The 19,337-nt window shown below is 42.3% G+C and overlaps 4 protein-coding genes across 4 annotated transcripts; all 4 read right to left on the bottom strand.

Annotated features, from left to right (window-relative positions):
• Window positions 1–361: 361 nt before the first annotated feature.
• On the bottom strand, window positions 362–1,306 carry LOC309328547 (olfactory receptor 10G6-like; the record flags this gene model as incomplete). The annotated part of the gene is made up of 1 exon (XM_081838544.1): window positions 362–1,306. The coding sequence occupies one exon, from the start codon at window positions 1,304–1,306 to the stop codon at window positions 362–364; it is 945 nt and encodes a 314-aa protein (XP_081694670.1).
• A 4,700-nt stretch (window positions 1,307–6,006) lies between these two features.
• Window positions 6,007–6,966, bottom strand: LOC309328546 (olfactory receptor 10G6-like; the record flags this gene model as incomplete). The annotated part of the gene is made up of 1 exon (XM_081838543.1): window positions 6,007–6,966. One exon carries the CDS (start codon window positions 6,964–6,966, stop codon window positions 6,007–6,009), a length of 960 nt encoding a protein of 319 aa, XP_081694669.1.
• A 2,033-nt stretch (window positions 6,967–8,999) lies between these two features.
• LOC309328545 (olfactory receptor 10G6-like) lies at window positions 9,000–14,675 on the bottom strand (the record flags this gene model as incomplete). Its single annotated transcript, XM_081838542.1, has 2 exons — window positions 9,000–9,776; window positions 14,526–14,675. 2 exons carry the CDS (start codon window positions 14,673–14,675, stop codon window positions 9,000–9,002), a joined length of 927 nt encoding a protein of 308 aa, XP_081694668.1.
• A 2,020-nt stretch (window positions 14,676–16,695) lies between these two features.
• On the bottom strand, window positions 16,696–17,655 carry LOC309328544 (olfactory receptor 10G6-like; the record flags this gene model as incomplete). Its single annotated transcript, XM_081838541.1, has 1 exon — window positions 16,696–17,655. One exon carries the CDS (start codon window positions 17,653–17,655, stop codon window positions 16,696–16,698), a length of 960 nt encoding a protein of 319 aa, XP_081694667.1.
• Between the last annotated feature and the right edge of the window lie 1,682 nt (window positions 17,656–19,337).

The following is a 19,337-nucleotide window of genomic DNA, read 5'->3' as shown; positions in this document are numbered from 1 at the left end:
TAGTAAATGAGTTTAGATCTGCAGCCTCAGACAGTTATCTTGCAGTCTGGAAGGCAGCCATGGATAAGTAGCAGTCACCTGGAGAAGGACTGTATAAATTGAGCTTTAAATGCATGCATGGAAACAGATGAGTGGTGCAAACAAATGAGAATTTGTGGTTACAGATTGTTATTCTTCATCTTGCAGGCACCAGGTTGCAAATGACAGAAAAAAGGCAGTAGAGCTCAGGTGAGTATCCCAGGCTCAAGAGCTGCTTGCAAACAGTGGAGATGTTCTTAACCGTTGGAATGCAAGAGTAGGTTTTAGAAAAGCTCGTTTATTTTCTCTGATTTTCAATAAAACTAATTGCAATAACAAGAACTCAGTTAGTTAAGTGAGCGCTGTGTTTTCTACTGCACAATTTCTTCACGCCAACTTTCATCTCATTGTTCCTCAGAGTGTATATGAGAGGGTTTAAGAGAGGGGTCAATGCTGTGTAGAACACAGCAACAATACCATCAAGGGAGTCCTGAGATGGTGGACGCAGGTAGTTGTAAACCACAGGGACATAATAGATAACCACCAAGGTGATATGGGCTGTACAGGTGGAGAAGGCACGTTGTCTCCCTGTGGCAGTGGGAATCCTCAGGATGGCAGAAATGATATACACATAGGATGTCAGGATCAGGAGGGAGCAGGTAACAGCCACTACTTCAACGTCAACCGAAATCACCATCTCATTGATGGATGTGTCAGTACAGGCCAGCTTCAGAACAGCTGGGATGTCACAGAAGATGTAGTTCACCTGACTTCCTCGTCCATATGGCAAACGGAAGGTGAGGTAGGTCTCTACCACAGAGTGCAGGCAGCCTCCAAACCAAGCGCCAACAGAAAGACAGGTGCCCAGACGATGGTTCATGATGGTGCCGTAGTGGAGTGGCTTGCAGATGGCCAGGAAGCGATCAAAAGCCATCACAGTGTACAGCAAGCACTCTGAACAGCCCAGAGTGTGGAAGAAGAAGAGCTGGGTTGCACATTCTGTAAAGGAAATGTCCCCATTGCCCTTGAGCATCCAGGAAATCATCTTGGGCACCACCACTGAGCAGATCATCATATCTATGATGGACAGATGGCAGAGGAACCAGTACATAGGCTTGTGCAAACTAGGTTCCAGTGCAACCACCAAGAGGATCAAGCCGTTTCCAAAAAGAGACAATATATACATGAGGAAGAAGAAGGTGAGCAACAGGATCTTTAGCTCTTTGGGATATGTAAACCCCATAAGTTCAAAATGTTCAAGCACTGATGTGACATTTCCACACTCCATTCAGGCAATACTTATTATTCTGAAACCTTTGCCAATCTACTGCCAATCACCCAGAGAGCTAACTTCTGCCTGCTTCTGCTTCAGACGCCACCAGTGGCGTAGCGTGGGTTATCAGCACCCGGGGCAAGGCAAGTAATTTGCGCCCCCTAACCCATGGATTTGTGCCCCCTAACCCGTGGATTTCCCTAACCCCCAGATGTTGCGCCCGGTGCGGCTGGCCCCCCCTGCACCCCCCACGCTATGCCACTGGACGCCACTATCCTAGCTCCCTATAAAACCCTTTCCCCCCACTCCAGTAGTCCTTGAACAGAAACCGAAAGAACCAAAATGCTCAGTAAGACATTACGATTTCAGACACACAGGGATACACCCAATTAAGTTCTACTCATACTATACCTCTTGAAATCCATTTACATTATTTTCAGTATATCTGCTTTGAACATGACTAACATTGGATAAAACCTCTGGTATATAGGGAGGAGACAGCTATATAGCAGACCCCCAACACATTTTTTTCATTTTGTCCTTGAAAGCAAAATTAGCAGAAACATCCTGATTTTTTGAAACATAGGCTATGAACGGGCTGTTGTTATCTGGAATGCTGCTGTGATGGTAGTTTACCTATCACTGTTCATTACATCATTTTATCCCCCTTCCTCTGGAGCAGCAAATGATGGCTGATATATTGAACAGAGCAGAGGATCTTCAGGAAAAATGCTGCCTTTTACTCTTCTTACTCCTACAAATGAAACAACTCAGTCTATCCAGATCTCACCTAACATATAGAAAAACAGATATGTGGGTTTCAGTGGAGTGGAAAGAAGGTCAGTTAGCTGAAGATCTTTGGTGATAACCATCATGTGCATGAATCTAGAAAGCTTGCAACAAAATACAACCTGTAATATTTTATCAGTCATTAGTACCCAGTTGGCATACAAGATATCCCATCCTACTCATCCCCCTCCTCCTTAAAATAAAGGTTTCTTCAAATTCCCTTCATCAGCTTTTGGGTAAGAGATAGCTTTGTTGGCAATGAGTTATCAAAAATGTTGGGCATATTCTTCTGATATAGTGTTCTGGGCTCAAAGCAAGCACCCACCTGAAATAAGTGGCAAGAGAAGCCTAGGCAATTGGCTTCCTCTTGAACACCTGCCCTCTGGTACTCATATTTATCTCCTACCTGCATTGCTTTCTTTTCCTTATCCCCACACTGTCGTCTCATTTTGCATGTTGTGGGACATAAGCTTGTGAGGCATGGCATGATCTTGAGTTAATGATGATAGGAGCTGAAACCCCAGAAGTCCTTATTAAAGTGTTACTTCCTTTGGGGGAACGTCAAGGAACCATTCCATGATGCAACCCTTTGAATATTTATGCACATCACAATTATATTCATTTGAACACTTCTTGGGAAAGAAGGTTGTTTTTCCATCCATATTTGACTTTCCACATTATTGCTCAGCAGAAAGTGGAGGTAACAAGGCGGCCATCTGAACACTCCACTGTAGCTCCAGCTGCCATGGCAAGTGCTGCCAAGAGCAGTAGAGAACTACATCATTCAACCCACAGTAAACATTGTCAACTTCAGTAGCAAAATACATAGTTCAGTCCACAGTACTGTTCCATTCCCATTTATTTTCCAACCTTGTTGACCAAAGCAGAGACGATTAGGGCATAAAATGAACCCCTTCCCTCAGCAGTGATTGAATTAATCAAAATTAAATAACTTATAACTAAGTACCAGTTTATGATATTGGAGTTTGACACAGTCAAAGACAGGGATGGCTTCAAATCTGAAGGATCCTCAGGCAACCATCTCTGCTGTTCTTCCCTCTATTGCTGGGCCTTTCTTCTCTCCCCCTTCTCCCTTCCTCTGCTGTGTCCTCTTTGAATTGGCTCACAGTCGGCTCTAGTATAGCATTGCATTGTCATTATACTGGGCATATATATTGTGACACACTACCCTAATCTCCATGAGCAGTGCAAGATTCCAGTGGTTCCTGGTGCGCTTGACCTAGAATCTGTGTTTCCGATTGGACAATGAGGCACAGTGGAGACTGTAGTGTCTTTGTGATATTTGGTTTATTTACACATATAAACAACCTGAGTCTAGATGGAGAGAGTGTGGAGCATTCACATTGTAAGAGGGTTTCTTGCTTCTCCCATTGGTCTCAGAACCGAGAAACCAGCCCTGCTCTCGGTCTCTTTGTTTCAGCCTGTCTCAGTCAGCCTGCAGGGTGCTCTTTGCCCCCTTCCTCTTCCTTGTCTCCACTAAAAGACTGTAAGGGATTTCCCCTCCCACCCACACCAGGCAGACTGAAATCGCAAACCCCTTTTTGGTCTCTGCCCACTAGCACACAGCTGGAGGAGGGACCCCACTCCTCTTTGTTGACTGGCACTTAATGTCTTTACTTACTAGGGGCTGTTGGCCTTGCTTGCTTTGCTCACCTACCCTCCAACCCTTTTGCCATCCCGCTTTCCCCCATCTCACCAACCCCTTGTCCCTTTACAGCTGACTGAACCTCCTCCCTCTACAACTCACCCATCCCATCACCTATCTCTTCCCAGCTTACCCCAAATGCCTCCCCCTCTCCTCACAGCTCACCCCCTAACAGCTCCCCTAACAGCTTGCCACAACACCCACTCTTTTTTTAAAAAAAGGAAATAGGAAGGGGCTTCATGGAATGGTTTTTTGAAGCAGCTCCTCCCTCCTTTAGATGTTGCTGCAGCCATGTTTAATATAATTGGGAGAGGCACTGCACAGAGTGACTCGTGAAACGCTTCTCCCCTCTATTAATCCTTGCTGTAGCCATGTTTCACAGTGGGGAGGGGTACTTAGCCCCTACTTTCCTCCATTAAATGGGTCACCTGGGTGGCTGCCACCCTGTTGTTATTTGGTTGGAATAGGTACCTATATGCAGCCACATAAACTAAAATGTGATGATAGCTTTGCATTTTTCTCTATATAGGAACAAATCTCTCTCTCTCTCTCTCTCTCTCTCTCTCTCTCTCTCTCTCTCTCTCTCACACACACACACACACACACACACTGATTTACCACTTTTTAAAAAATTTGGTTAGTAATATTTTGTATTGTATTTTATTTTTATTCTGTATACTGTTTTGAGGTGGTTGTCGTCGTCTTTGAGTTCTGTTTGGTGCCCCGTTTTTATTTATTTTCTATACACTTTGTATATTTATTTAAGATTCCTTTATGCTGTATTTGATTTTAATATTGTATATTAATTTGAGGTTTTATTTGTATTGTGTTTGATATGCATTTTGTACAAGGTTTTGATAATCTATTGTATGATATTTGGCCATACTTTGGATTGAAATTGCACTTGCTTTCTATTTTCTCTCATCTTTTTATGAGTCTCTTGAATAGAGAGCAAGTTAGATATTCCCCAAATAAGTAAATATAAATACACATTTACATACGTCTGTTAAAGAGACTCTCCAGACTGGCCCCGGTCAATCAAATATTTCAACCCAATTAGTTTCAACATGAGAGAGTTCAACATATTCCACTGAAATCCGTGGGACATGGATGCCACTGTGGTTGGATCCAGGAGTGTTATATTGGAATGATTGACACAAACATTTCAACATGGCAACACTCTAGGGCAATTCATTTGAGGAGACTAAAATGAAGACAAGTGCCATTAAAATGAAGCATTCAATCATGAAATATGCTGGGGAAGAAATAGATGCTGTGATTCCTTTCACTTCAAGGGCAGAAGATACTTAGGAAGGAGCACCCTGCATCTTGTACAATTGAATCCTCCAGCTGAGAAACAACATCAGCCTCTCCAGCTGTGATTCCCTAGTGACTTGCTTTCAAAGGCATTCTGCCTGAGATACTGGAGGAAATGAAACCATCATGACTAGTAGCCACGAACAACCTTAAACTCTATGATGGTGTCTATCACTACATTTTCTGTTGTGGTGGTTTTGAGTTGTTGTCTCAAAAGACAATGGAGTGGGAATTGTAGTCCAACAACTTATGGAGAATGCCCCATTGGTTACCCCTGCTTCACAGTTAGTATTTAAAAATAACCAAATCCCAGTGGTTTACTCCACTGTAGCAGGTTTCCATTAGTTCCACTGCATCTATGCTCTCAATGACAACCAGGCACTCCAGCTGACACATTTTGGCTCAAAAGCTTTTAACATTAACTTATAAAGACCAACAGATTCTCTCTCTCTCTCTCTTAATGGCTCTGGCATGTATGTTTCCCCTTCAAATTTCATTGGTCTCTTTCAATAGCTGTTGTTGTTGTTGTTAACAACCACCACCACAACAAAATTAAATTTATATACTGCCCATCATCCATAGATCTCAGGGCTATTATGTGCTATTGCACTTTGATTGCTTAGTTCTATCCAGCCACCTTTGGACCAGTCAGAAATATTTTCATCCTAATCACTTAGGAATGATTCATCCTGAACCAGAAGTTGCTTAGATCCTATTAGATTTCCCCCAGTTCCATCTTCTCACAATACAAAAAGCCAACAGATGAATAGTTTAGACAAAGAATATTTTTAGGTTTGAGATTTCTATTTACAACAGGTAAAAGGAGAGAGTAGAGATCAGGGAAATGTTCCATGTTCAGATTATTTGTTGTCTCTAGCTATTCCTAAAATACCCATATCTACTTAACAGTTGGACTGCAAGGATTTCTCAATATATAATGTTTTCAAGAAGATGATCTCACATGGTTAAGGGAGTGCTGTGGTTTCCTACTGCACAATTTCTTCACACCAACTTTCATCTCATTGTTCCTCAGAGTGTATATGAGAGGGTTTAAGAATGGTGTCACCGCTGTGTAGAACACAGCAATGGTCCCATCAAGGGATTCCTGAGATGGTGGACGCAGGTAGTTGTAAACCACAGGGACATAGAATATCACCACCAAAGTGATATGGGCTGTGCAGGTGGAGAAGGCACGGTGTCTCCCTGTAGCAGTGGGGATCCTCAGGATGGCACAAATGATATACACGTAGGATGTGAGGATCAGGAGGAAGGAAACCAAAGACACAATCCCAATGTCAACAAAAGTCACCAGCTCATGGAAGGATGTGTCTCCACAGGCCAGCTTCAGCACAGCTGGGATGTCACAGAAGATGTAGTTCACCTGGTTCCCCCGTCCATATGGCAAATGGAAGGTGAGGTAGGTATGTACCATAGAGTGCAGGCAGCCTCCAAACCAGATGCCAAGAGAGAAGTTGAAGCAAATCTGATGGTTCATGATGGTGCCGTAGTGGAGTGGTTTGCAGATGGCTAGGAAGCGATCAAAGGCCATCACGGTGTACAAGAAGCATTCTGTGCAGCCCAGGAAGTGAAAGAGGAAGAGCTGGGACACACAACCTGTGACAGAGATGACCCCATTGCCCTCTATCAGCCAAAAAATCATCTTGGGCACCACCACTGAGCAGATCATCATATCCAACACAGACAGATGGCAGAGGAACCAGTACATAGGCTTGTGCAAATGAGGTTCCAGGGCTACCACTAGAAGGATCAAGCCATTTCCAGAAAGAGATAATATATACATGAGGGAAAAGAAGGTGAGCAACGGGAACTTTAGCTCTTTGGGATATATGAATCCCACAAGTTCAAAATGTTCAAACACTGATGTTACATTTCCACACTCCATTTAGGCAGCACTCATCTTAGCAGAACAGAACGGATGGTGATAATGGTTACAAACTGAAGGAAAACCAAAGTCAGCATCTCTTGGTGGGATGTGTCAGCTCAGGCTAGTTTTCACCTAGATCTTCCATCAGTGGGTGGATGCAAATTTCAGTTATGTCTAACAACTCCTTTAATGTGCCAGTCTTTTATTGCCACATGATATAAATGGCAAGAGAGTCCTAATATGCTCTTGTATTATGCATCTACCCCTCTTGTTCTGAGCACCCATCTTTATAATCTTCTTTTTGTTCCCTCTCTGCTCTCTTCTTATTTTGTGTCTCTTACGTTACCAAGTCCTGGCCATTGGGGTGCTCTTGAGTTAATAAAAGCTGAAACTCCAGAGGGCCTCATTAAAATGTTGATTCATTTGTGGGAACCATGGGAATCATTCCATAATGGAACCTTGTGTTTAGTTATGTGACTTACTAGGCAGCATAAGTGGTGATGGTGGATACATTATGTGGTTGGTATATGTAAGGTGTGATGGGGCATGTGTGTGTTTGTGTGTGTGTGAAACCACTCTTTACCCCCCTTCCCACTATGTCCCCTAATCCTAAATTCCTGGAGTTCAATGACTTGACCTAGCACCTGATGTTCAGCAAGCAGAAGAACTGTCCCATTGATCGGGCAAATGCACATGGCCAGGATTTTGATATTTATGCTAGATGTGGCCAATCCAGGCAGTACATTACTCAAATATATTTCCCCAGAAGCCTGAGAACAAGCTGTGTTAATTATGAACCCCGAAATTTGGAATTTCCTCCAAACCTCCCAAAGAACAGAGTAAATGATACATCAAACTCGGGTACCTTATTAACAGTGCTTGAAATCCAACCTTGTTCAATTTACTCCTAATCTGGGCCAAAGTTTTGCAATTGTTTTGCAGAATTTGCAGTGCAAACTTCATGTTTTGCAGAGCCCCCAAAACTGAATAGCTGCAAAATGCTGTAAAACTTTGGCCCAATTTTGGAGTAAATCGGACAAAGTTGGATTTTGAGGTGTTAGCCACATGTTCTTATGTTCGTGTTTTATCTACCCCATTTCCAGTCCATGCTTTATTTTAACCCTTTATATCTTTTTCAGAACAGTTTATTAGAGAAAATTAGTATCTGAAAACATTACATAGTGCACTTCAGCAATACACTATGAATATAACATTGGCATTAATGCAAATATGTCTAATCCTGAGAACTATGATTTATGATGAACGAATCTTTATTTTTTTACTGAAGAAGTGTGACTCAAAATATTTACTAAAAATATCAATTTATTTTTTATTTGTTAGTATTAATGTAACAGAAAAGCAAAATCTTTTAAAATAAAATAAAACAGTTTTTCAACCCAAGAATGTGGATAGTCATCAGGGAGATGCTTATACAATAAAGTTAAGTAAAATTATACACATGTCTATTAAACTAAAACATATTTCAGGAGGACCAAACTTCTTTCTTAGGGGCAGGTAAGGAACTGTGCAGAAAAGCAAAAGTTATTTCAACTACAAAAAACATGGCAGACATCCTGAGAAATTCAGAAGGGAATGCAAGGGGGCTTCTTCAAAGTACAGCCACATAGTTTTTTAATATATCATTTAATTATTTTTGCTTTTCAATCCTACCTTTCAACCAAGGAGTTCAAGGTGAAGTACATTCTCTTCTTCTCCCCCTTTTATCCTCTCAACAACCCTGTGAGGTTGCTTAGGCTGAGAGATGGTGACTGAGCCAAGATCACCCAGTGAGCTTCATAGCTGACTGGGAACTTGAACCTGGTTTCCCAAGTGTTAGTCCAACACCCTAATCAATACATGACCCCACACCTTAAACTGAGCATAGACAACACTGGCAGTCACCCCAGGTCCCACAGAACTGGTTGGCTAAGTTCCAGCCTATTCCATCATTGTTTCAGCTCCCACAACCAATTCATCACATGATGAAGCTAATCCGACTTGAATGGATATTCTAAAAAGCAGCTAAAAAGCTGTGTGAAGATGGGTGCTATTTACTCTGCATTCCCACTCCACTTTTTCACCAGAGTGGTCTTCATCTCCTTGTTCCTAAGTGTGTAGATGAGCGGGTTCAAAAATGGGTTTATTGTGGTGTAGAACACACAAACCACAGGATCCATGGAGTCCTGAGAAGCTGGCCTCAGGTAGTGATAAACCACAGGTAGGTAATAAACACCCACCACAATGAGATGGGCTGTGCAGGTTGAGAAGGCCCGGCGACGCCCTTCCCTGCTGCTAATCCTCAGAATAGCTGAGATGATGTAGACATAGGAGGTCAAGATCAGGAGGAAGCAGGTCATTGCTACAATGCCAATGTCAATCAACATCACCATCTGATTGAGCTCTGTGTCAGCACAAGTCAGCTTCAACACTGCAGGGATGTCACAGAAGATGTAGTCAACGTAGTTTCTCCACCCATATGGCAAATGGAAGGTGAGGGTTGTCTCCATGATTGAGTTCAGGCAGCCTCCAATCACCGTCCCCAAGGAGAGGCCAAGGCAGGCTTTCCAATTAATGATGTTGGTGTAATGGAGGGGCTTACAGATGGCCAAGAAGTGATCATAAGCCATCAAGGTGTAAAGGAGACTTTCTGCACATCCAAGGAAGTGGAAGAAAAATAACTGAGAGACGCAACTTGTGAAGGAGATGACCTTTCCACCAGGGATGAATCCTGCAATCACTTTGGGAATGACGACAGAGGGGAAAGCCATGTCCACGATGGCCAGATGGCAGAGGAACCAGTACATGGGCTTGTGCAACTGGAGGTCATTCTGGCTTTGGCAGAAATGTTAGAAGGAACTAGGTACAGATAGATTGTGAATGCATTAAAGGGAAAAAAACTAGGTTAGAATATGTTAAGATTAATTATAGGACAGAAAATAGATGAAGATGGGAAGGACTTGCTGAAATAGTTAATTGAAGTGGAATACAAAAAGGGAGGCGTGAGGAAGTCAATGAAACAAGTGAATGAAAGTTAAGATTGAAAATATTGGAAGTGTTTTTCAATTGTTTTTGTTTTGTTTTGTTAACTCAGTGTTTTATGTAATAATAATAATATTTTTTATTTATACCCCGCCCTCCCCAGCCAAGGCCGGGCTCAGAGCGGCTTACAAGCAATAATAAAAACAAGATTAATGATTACAAACTTAAAAACAAAAATAAAATACAACATTAAAATAATGGAACATTAAAATATTAAAATGTAGCCTCATCGCAGGAGGAGAAGGAAAAGAGGGGGGAAAGAGAGAGAGAGAGAGAGAGAGAGAGAGGGAGGGAGGGAATCAAATTGGCTCCAAGCCAAAGGCCAGGCGGAACAACTCTTTCTTACAGGCCCTGCGGAAAGAAATCAGATCCTGCAGGGCCCTGGTCTCATGAGGCAGAGCGTTCCACCAGGCTGGAGCCAGAGTTGAAAAGGCCCTGGCTCTGGTTGAAGCCAATCTAACTTCCTTAGGGCCCGGGACCACTAGGGTGTTGTTATTTATGGACCTTGAGGCTCTCCGTGGGGCATACCAGGAAAGGCGGTCCCGTAGGTACGAGGGTCCTAGGCCGTGAAGGGCTTTCAGTATACCTGAAGGAGCGTCTCCACCCCCATCGTTCTGCCCGGACGCTGAGGTCCAGCGCCGAGGGCCTTCTGGCGGTTCCCTCATTACAAGAAGCAAAGCTACAGGGAACCAGGCAGAGGGCCTTCTCGGTAGTGGCACCCGCCTTGTGGAACGCCCTCCCATCAGATGTCAAAGCGATAAATAACTACCTGACATTCAGAAGACATCTTAAGGCAGCCCTGTTCAGGGAAGTTTTTAATCTGTGATATTTTAGTGTATTTCTGGTTTTTATGGAAGCCGCCCAGAGTGGCTGGGGAAACCCAGCCAGATGGGCGGGGTACAAATAATAAATTATTATTATTATTATTATTATTATTTAAAGGTCAAAAGCAGCACCTTAAATCTGACCCTGTACTCCACCGGGAGCCAGTGCAGCTTGAAAAGCACTGGGTGAATATGCTCCCATGGCAGAGACCCCGTGAGGAGCCTCGCTGCAGCATTCTGTACCTGCTGAAGTTTCTGGGACAGCTTCAAGGGCAGCCCCGCGTAGAGCGAATTACAGTAGTCAAGCCTGGAGATGACCGTCGCATGGATCACTGTGGCCAAGTCAGGGCGGGAAAGGTAAGGGACCAACTGCTTGATGCGGCGAAGGTGGAAAAATGTCGCCTTGGCTGTTGCTGTAACTTGCGCCTCCATGGAAAGGGAGGCGTCAAGGATTACACCCAAACTCTTAACGGAAGGCAATGGCACTAATTGGGCCCCCGCAAGAGAAGGGAGTTGGTCCCTCATCCCCATGCCATCCCGACCTAGCCATAGGACCTCTGTCTTCGAAGGATTTTGTTTCAATCGGCTCCCATGAAACCATCCAGCCACAGCTTCCAAGCATCTGGTCAGTGTGTTCGGGGTCGAGTCGGTGTGGCCATCCATCAGCAGATAGAGCTGAGTGTCATCAGCATATTGGTGACAGCCCAGCCCAAAGCTCCGTATAATCTGGGCAAGGGGGCGCATAAAGATGTTAAAAAGCATCGGGGAGAGAATTGCGCCCTGCGGCACTCCACACACCAAGGAGTGGCGCGACGACATTTCCCTCCCTAGTGCCACCCTCTGTCCCCGACCAGAGATAAAAGAGCACAACTCAAGAACTATCGCCCCATCTCCCTTTTAAATGTGGATTATAAAATATTTGCTGATGTTTTGGCAGGCAGACTCAAAAGAGTTTTAAATGAAGTAATACATAAAGATCAGGCTGGCTTTCTCCCAGGTAGACACATGTTTGCTAATACAAGGAACATTATTGACATTTTGGAACTTTTGCAAACAGATATAAACACTAAAGCAGTGCTAATCTTTATAGACGCGGAGAAGGCCTTTGACAACATCTCCTGGAAATTCATGAAGGGAAATTTAAAAGAAATGGGAGTGGGGCGGGGTTTTGAAAATGGGATTGATGCGATATATTCAGAACAAAAGGCAAAATTGATAGTTAACAATGTGGTAACAGAAGAGTTTAGAATTGAAAAAGGAACACGACAAGGCTGCCCGATCTCTCCTCTGTTATTTATCTCAGTTTTGGAGGTGCTCTTGAATTTGATTAGAGGGGACCGGTTGGTGCAAGGGATTCAGGTCGGAGCGAAACAATATAAACTTAAAGCCTTTGCAGATGACCTAGTTTTGACATTGCAGGAGCCAGAATCTAGTACGAAAAGAGTATTACAATTGATTCATGATTTTGGTCGGGTGGCGGGATTTAAGCTAAATAAACAGAAAACAAAGGTGTTGGGAAAAAAATTGACAGATACAGAGTCAGAACGGTTTCAGAGAGAAACAGAATTATCATTGGTTAAAAAGGTAAAGTACCTAGGGGTAAATATAACAGCAAAAAATCTGAGTCTATTTAAGGATAATTATGAAAAATGCTGGTCTGAAATCAAGAGAGACTTGGACAGTTGGACAAAATTGAAGCTTTCTTTGTTAGGCCGAATTGCAGCTATTAAGATGAATGTATTGCCAAAGATGCTATTTTTGTTCCAAACGTTGCAAATTGTGGACAAAACGGAGTGCTTCCGGAAGTGGCAGAGAGATATTTCCAAATTTGTCTGGCAGGGCAAAAAGCCCAGAATCAAGTTTAAGATATTAACCGATGCGAAAGAAAGAGGGGGCTTTGCCCTGCCAGACTTAAGGTTGTACTATGAAGCCGCAGCCTTCTGCTGGCTAAAAGACTGGCTACTTCTCGAAGACACTGACGTGCTGGATTTGGAAGGTTTTAACAATGCTTTTGGTTGGCATGCATACTTATGGTATGACAAAGTTAAGATCAATAAGGCCTTTAAGAACCATATTGTCAGGAAAGCAGTATTTAATGTCTGGACAAAATACAAAGACTTATTGGAAAATAAAACTCCAAGGTGGCTTTCACCTCTGGAAGCTAAGGCCCGAAAAAGACCCAATATGGAAGCCGACTGGCCAAAATATTGGGAAATATTAGAAAAAGATGGAAATAATTGGAAATTGCAGAGTTTGGAGAAAATGAAGGATAAAGTGTGAGACTGGTTACATTACGCTCAGATTAAAGAAGTGTTTAAAAATGACAAAAAGTTAGGGTTCCAGGTGGAGAAATCGAAGTTGGAAATAGAGCTGTTAGAACCTAAGACTAAGGTACTTTCAAGAATGTATAACTTGCTGTTGAAATGGAATACACAAGACGAAATGGTTAAATCGGCTATGATAAAATGGGCACAGGATATTGGGCATAACATTATGTTTGAGGACTGGGAAAGGTTGTGGACCACTGGGCTGAACTTTACTGCATGTAATGCTTTAAAGGAAAATGTAATGAAAATGATATACAGATGGTGCATGACCCCAGTTAAACTTGCCAAAATATACCATTTGTCTGATAATAAATGTTGGAAATGTAAAGAAAATGAAGGAACATTCTTTCACCTCTGGTGGACCTGCCCTAAAGTGAAGGTCTTCTGGGAAATGATATATAATGAGCTGAAAAAGGTATTTAAGTATACCTTCACTAAGAAACCAGAGGCCTTCCTTCTGGGTATTGTCGGCCAGAAGGTGTTAAAGAAGGATAGAACATTCTTTATGTATGCAACAACGGCAGCAAGGATACTCATCGCTAAGAACTGGAAAACTCAAGATCTACCCACACTGGAAGAGTGGCAGATGCAGCTGATGGACTATATGCAACTGGCGGAGATGACTGGCAGAATTCGAGACCTGGGAGAAGAAAGGATTGAAGAAGATTGGAAGAAATTTAAGATTTATCTACAAAAATATTGTGATTTAGAGGAATGTTAATAAGGATGCTTGGTTATAAATAATTGGCCATCACTAAATTGGATCGGAAATTGACGATAAATGAGATTAAGAGAAACAAAAATTTGTTGGAGAATTGTTACACTATATTGAATTGAGCGGTTATAAATTTGCAAATAAGATGATAATTTGCTTGAAAAAATTTATTAACGATGTAAGTGGGAGCGGGAGACGTGAGGAAGTCCAAAGAAGTTATGAAATTTTGTTAAAACAAAGCAATGCTGTTTATTATCTTTGTATTTCTTTTATAAAAAACCCTAATAAATATTTTATAAAAAAAAAGAGATAAAAGAGCACAACATGTAGTGTTTTTGTTTTTGTTTTTGTATTTTATTATATTGTTATGTCTAATTTTTCTTTTTTCTTTTTGTAATTTCTAAACTCTTAATAAATATTATATATATATATATATATATATTTGCTTTCGTAGATTTTCACGGGTACAGGAATGCAGGTTTTGGTGTCCTCGGGTGTCTTCCCGTGTAAAAGTTGGGGTGTCTAGGCGACGTTTCGACGAGGTCTCACTCGTCATGACGAGTGAGACCTCGTCGAAACGTCGCCTAGACACCCCAACTTTTACACGGGAAGACACCCGAGGACACCAAAACCTGCATATATATATATATATATATATATATATATATATATATATATATATATGAGAATGAGAGAATTTCCAGGCAGGGTCAGCAGGAGCATGAGCAAGAAGAAGAGAAACAAAGGGACCTTCAACTCTTGTGGGTATGGAAGCCCGGAGAGGACGAACTCTGTTGGTGCTGTTTCATTTGCCCACTCCATTGGTAAGAGAGGCAGATTCAGGGGAGTGTGACTGCTTTGGTTGCACGGGACACGGAGCTTCAAGGGTGCTGTAGGGGATGTTGCAACTATGCTTTAGAATGGAGTGTGAGAAATGGGGGGGGGGGCTCTGAATTTTGGGGTTGCACAGGGCGCTGCTGAAATTTGAGGCCACAAGGTCTGCCGCTGTTCATAAGATACTTTGCAGTAGGTGGGATCATAAACTGGGGGAAATAACAGTGCACAATATTTAGAAATAATCCCAAACTACATTAATATCAGGATTTCATGCGCATGATGTTTTTGCCACGATTTCTTTTTGCAAAGACTATTTTGAGCTTATTTTATTTGATTGCTTATTAAATCCTTAACGTCGTCCATAAATGCATTTGGGAGCTATTCAATCCAGTTTCCTGATAGGCGTTGGCCAAATGACCTCTTCGATGAGATTATAGGTGTGCTATAAAATCATTGGTAAAATTACCTGAGGAATGGCTAGAATGTCTGATGAATCATAGGATAATTTGATCACTTAACAAGACATCATTAGCAAAAGCTTGCTGAAGCTTAGTTGTTATTATATCATTGCAGTTAGTTTCTGTTCAGGAGACTCATGGATATTTTACCAAGCTATTTGCCTCAGACGTACCTTCAGTCAAATGTCAGCTAGTTGAATGTGCAAAGGAGATTCTGAAACTAACTTTCCTCTTCAGAGTAGTAACTGTGTGATCTTCTGCAGGAGATTATACAGAGGGTGTTGGAACACCTTAACTGCTTTCAGTTGTGTTGTGGCCAGGCAAGTCCTGAGCCCACAAATTATATTTTCTTTTATTCATATTTGTTTCTTCTGAGATGCAGAAAGAAAGAAAAACCAGTCTGGGGAATACAGGTTGGCTACAGGATAGCTGTAGAAGATAATCAACTGAACGTTTTCCACCATAACAGACACCATTTTGTCTCCCCCCTGTGTCTTTATAATGTTGCAGCTTCTCTGAATTTCATGCTACCTCCGTACTTGTTCTCTCGGGATATGTGCACATCTGGGGAACATGTTTATGCCCTGTGGTTTCACCAGAGTCCAGTGTGTATTATTAAAACTATTGTTTATTTGAAAGTTAAAAAAATATTGTTGCTTGGAACTCTACTGGGGAACAATCATTTGCAAACAATTTTTTTTGGCATAGAGGCTTGGTTATGGGCAAAAGTCTGGGGTGAGACAGCAGCGAGAAACCAGGAGCTATGAGACAGGTAATTGGCTAGAACTCGTGGACTGGATAGGGCTGAAGGAGAAACCAGGGATCATGAAAGAACGACCAAGAATACAGAAACACACCAGAGCTGAAGAAGAACTGGTTAAAGAAGATCCAATGGGATGCCTGGGTGGGCAGTATCGGTCCAGAAAGTTCTTCACTGCCCCCTGCATTTCACTGGACGACCACATGGGGCACACACAAAACCAGCAACCATAGGTAGGTACCACCTGCACACTTACTACATAAACTGGACTTTGAATCCATGTGCACAGATAGAGGAAGAGATGTGTGGTATAACCAAAGGAGACTTTGTGGTCATGGGTGGTTATTTCCTATTATGTGCACAACACATTGTAAATGGCATAAAGGGTTACAATAGAGCGAGGTGGGTATTCAATGCTCAGGTTGTGCACCATGTTGTCTGTCTTCTCTTGCAATGACCAGAAAATCAAATGTGCATAAACAGCCAAGATCTACATAACAGTTGGACGGCATGGTTCTTTAAAAATAAATAAATTACATAAAACACACACAAAGCAAACGAAAAGGCATGAAATATTTGTTTCCTCCTGGTTTCAGCAAAACTCTTACTTAAAACCCATCAGAGAATTGGAAAGGATCATCTAGTTCAGGGTTTCCCAGACATGGATCAGCAAGTTCAAAAACAGGTGGAGATGCAAGCTTGGGAAACCCTGATCTTGTCCAATACTCTGCAACACAGCAGTATGCAACTGTCCCTTATGAGGATTGAACCTGCAACCTTGACATTATCAGCACCACGCTCGAACCAACTTGTTAGAACCCTGCCATTTTGTACTGCACAATTTCTTCAATCCCACTTTCATCTCATTGTTCCTCAGTGTGTATATGAGAGGGTTTAAAAAGGGGGTCACTGCTACATAAAACATGGCAATGATGCCGTCAAAGGATTCCTGAGACGCCGGCCTCAGGTAGTTGTAAACAGTAGGCACATAATAGATAACCACCAAGGTGATATGGGCTGTGCAAGTGGAAAAGGCACGGTGTCTCCCCTTGGCAGTGGGAATTCTCAGGATGGCACAAATGATATAAATGTAAGATGTCAGGATCAGGAGGAAGCAAGCCATGGCAACCAACCCCACGTCAATGAAAGTCACCATCTCATTGAGGGATGTGTCCACGCAGGCCAGCTTCAGAACAGCTGGGATGTCGCAGAAAATGAAGTTCACCTGGTTTTCCCGTCCGTATGGCAAACGGAAGGTGAGGGAAGTCTCTAGAGCAGAGTGGAGAGCACCTCCCAACACAATGCCAGCAGAAAAGTAGAAGCACACACGGTGGTTCATGAAGGTGCTGTAGTGTAGTGGTTTGCAGATGGCCAGGAAGCGATCAAAGGCCATCACAGTGTACAGGAAGCATTCTGTGCAGCCCAGGAAGTGGAAGAAAAAGAGCTGGGCTACACACCCTGCAAAGGAGATGGCCCCATTCCCTCCCATCAGCCAAACAATCAACTTGGGCACTACCACTGAGGAGAACAACATGTCTATGATGGACAGGTGGCAGAGGAACCAGTACATAGGCTTGTGCAAGTGGGGTTCCAGTCCTACCACTAAGAGGATCAAGCCATTTCCGGAAAGACACAATATGTACATGAAGAAGAAGAAGATGAGCAACATGGACTTTAGGTCTTTGGGGTACAGGAATCCTAGAAGTTCAAATTGTTCAAGGACCGATGTTACGTTTCCACACGCCATTCAGGCAGTACGTGTCATGGGAGAACAAAATACATGGCGTTGATGGTCACAAATTGAAGGGCAAGCAAGTCAGCATCTCTTGGCCAGATGTGTCAGCTCAGACCAGTTTATCCTGAGACGTTACCCCAGAGTGAACTATTTTGGGTAATGTTTAGAGGTAAAAATATAGAAATGTCATTTTAGGACACTTGTAGTCTAACAACCCCTCTAATACAGCAATTATATACGCTTGATTTGCATGCTGCTCTGAAGAGAATGTGTTTCTGGATTGAAATCAATGCATTTTCCTAACCTATACAGTTCTCTACTACTCTAAGGTATGGGAATTCACAAGTCTTGAAACCCATTATTCACCTGTAATTCTTTATACATCACACAAATCTTTGGGATAAAAAGACAAACAAACAGTTCCTTGTATACATTCCAATACTCCCATTGTTCTACCGTGGTGGGTCTTGCATAGAAGCCTTAATGCTTCAAAACACAGCAAAATTAGGATTTGTAAGGTCGTAGTCAACTAAGTTCAGAATAGAACCACTGAATGTTGCTAAGTTAGCATACCCATTACTTACAACAGGTCTATTCTGGGCTAATAATAATAATAATAATAATAATAATTTGCACCCCGCCCATCTGGCTGGGTTTCCCCAGCCACTCTGGGTGGCTTCCAACAAAGATTAAAAATACATTAAAATGTCATACATTAAAAACTTCCCTGAACAGGGCTGCCTTCAGATGTCTTCTAAATGTCAGGTAGTTGTTTTTCTCTTTGACATCTGATGGGAGGGCATTCCACAGGATGGGTGCCACTACCGGGAAGGCCCCCTGTCTGGTTCCCAATAATAATAATTTATTATTATGATGAACATTGTATGCAATGATGAACACTGCATACAACCCATAATACATAAGGAGGCAAAAGATGCATAGCAGCTTCCAACCTAATGTCTCATTCTATTCTGGAGATCAAAATAGCATACACTTCCTAATTTTGAAAACTACGCTATGAAGTGACTGTTAGTTGAAATACTCCTCAGACAGTACGTATCCTATCACTGTTCACTACATAATTTTATCCCCAGCAGGGGAGTAGCAAATGATGACTGCAATATTGAACGAAAGAGTGGCTCCCCAGGATGGGTGTTATTTGTGATTCCTCTTATGGCTACGGATGAACCAGTCTGTGATGGTACACACCCAATATGGGTAAAAGCAAGGCTGCAAGAGCCATCAGCTGAAGATTTCGGTGCAGACAACAATGGGAATAAATCTAGAAAGTTTTTTTTATAAATGCAATCTGCATGATTTTATCCATCATCAGTATAACATTTCTACTTGATATACTTTAGCATTTGAATACTCTTCTTTTACCCTCTGACACTCCCCAAATTCCCTTTCCCAGCTTTAAGGAAGATACGACTTTGTCAACAATAAGCTTTACCATGTTATCAAGAACTAACGTATTCTTCTGAAATAGCTGGTCAGGTTCAAAGGAAGGACCCACCTGAAAGAAATGGCAAGCTTTGCAAGGAAAATACCAGGAAATTGACTTTCTCCTAAAGACCTGCCCTCTCATTCTCACCCCCCATATTTATACCCTGTGTATCTCCTACTTCTCCTTTCCCCTCTGCTCTCTAGTCAAATTGCACTCCTCAAGTGATGGGAAGTTATGCCTGTGAGAC

The sequence above is a fragment of the Podarcis erhardii genome, assembly GCF_964252035.2.
Source record: "Podarcis erhardii genome assembly, chromosome: 13".
Taxonomy (NCBI): domain Eukaryota; kingdom Metazoa; phylum Chordata; class Lepidosauria; order Squamata; family Lacertidae; genus Podarcis; species Podarcis erhardii.
This window is presented reverse-complemented; position numbering and strand designations above follow the sequence as displayed.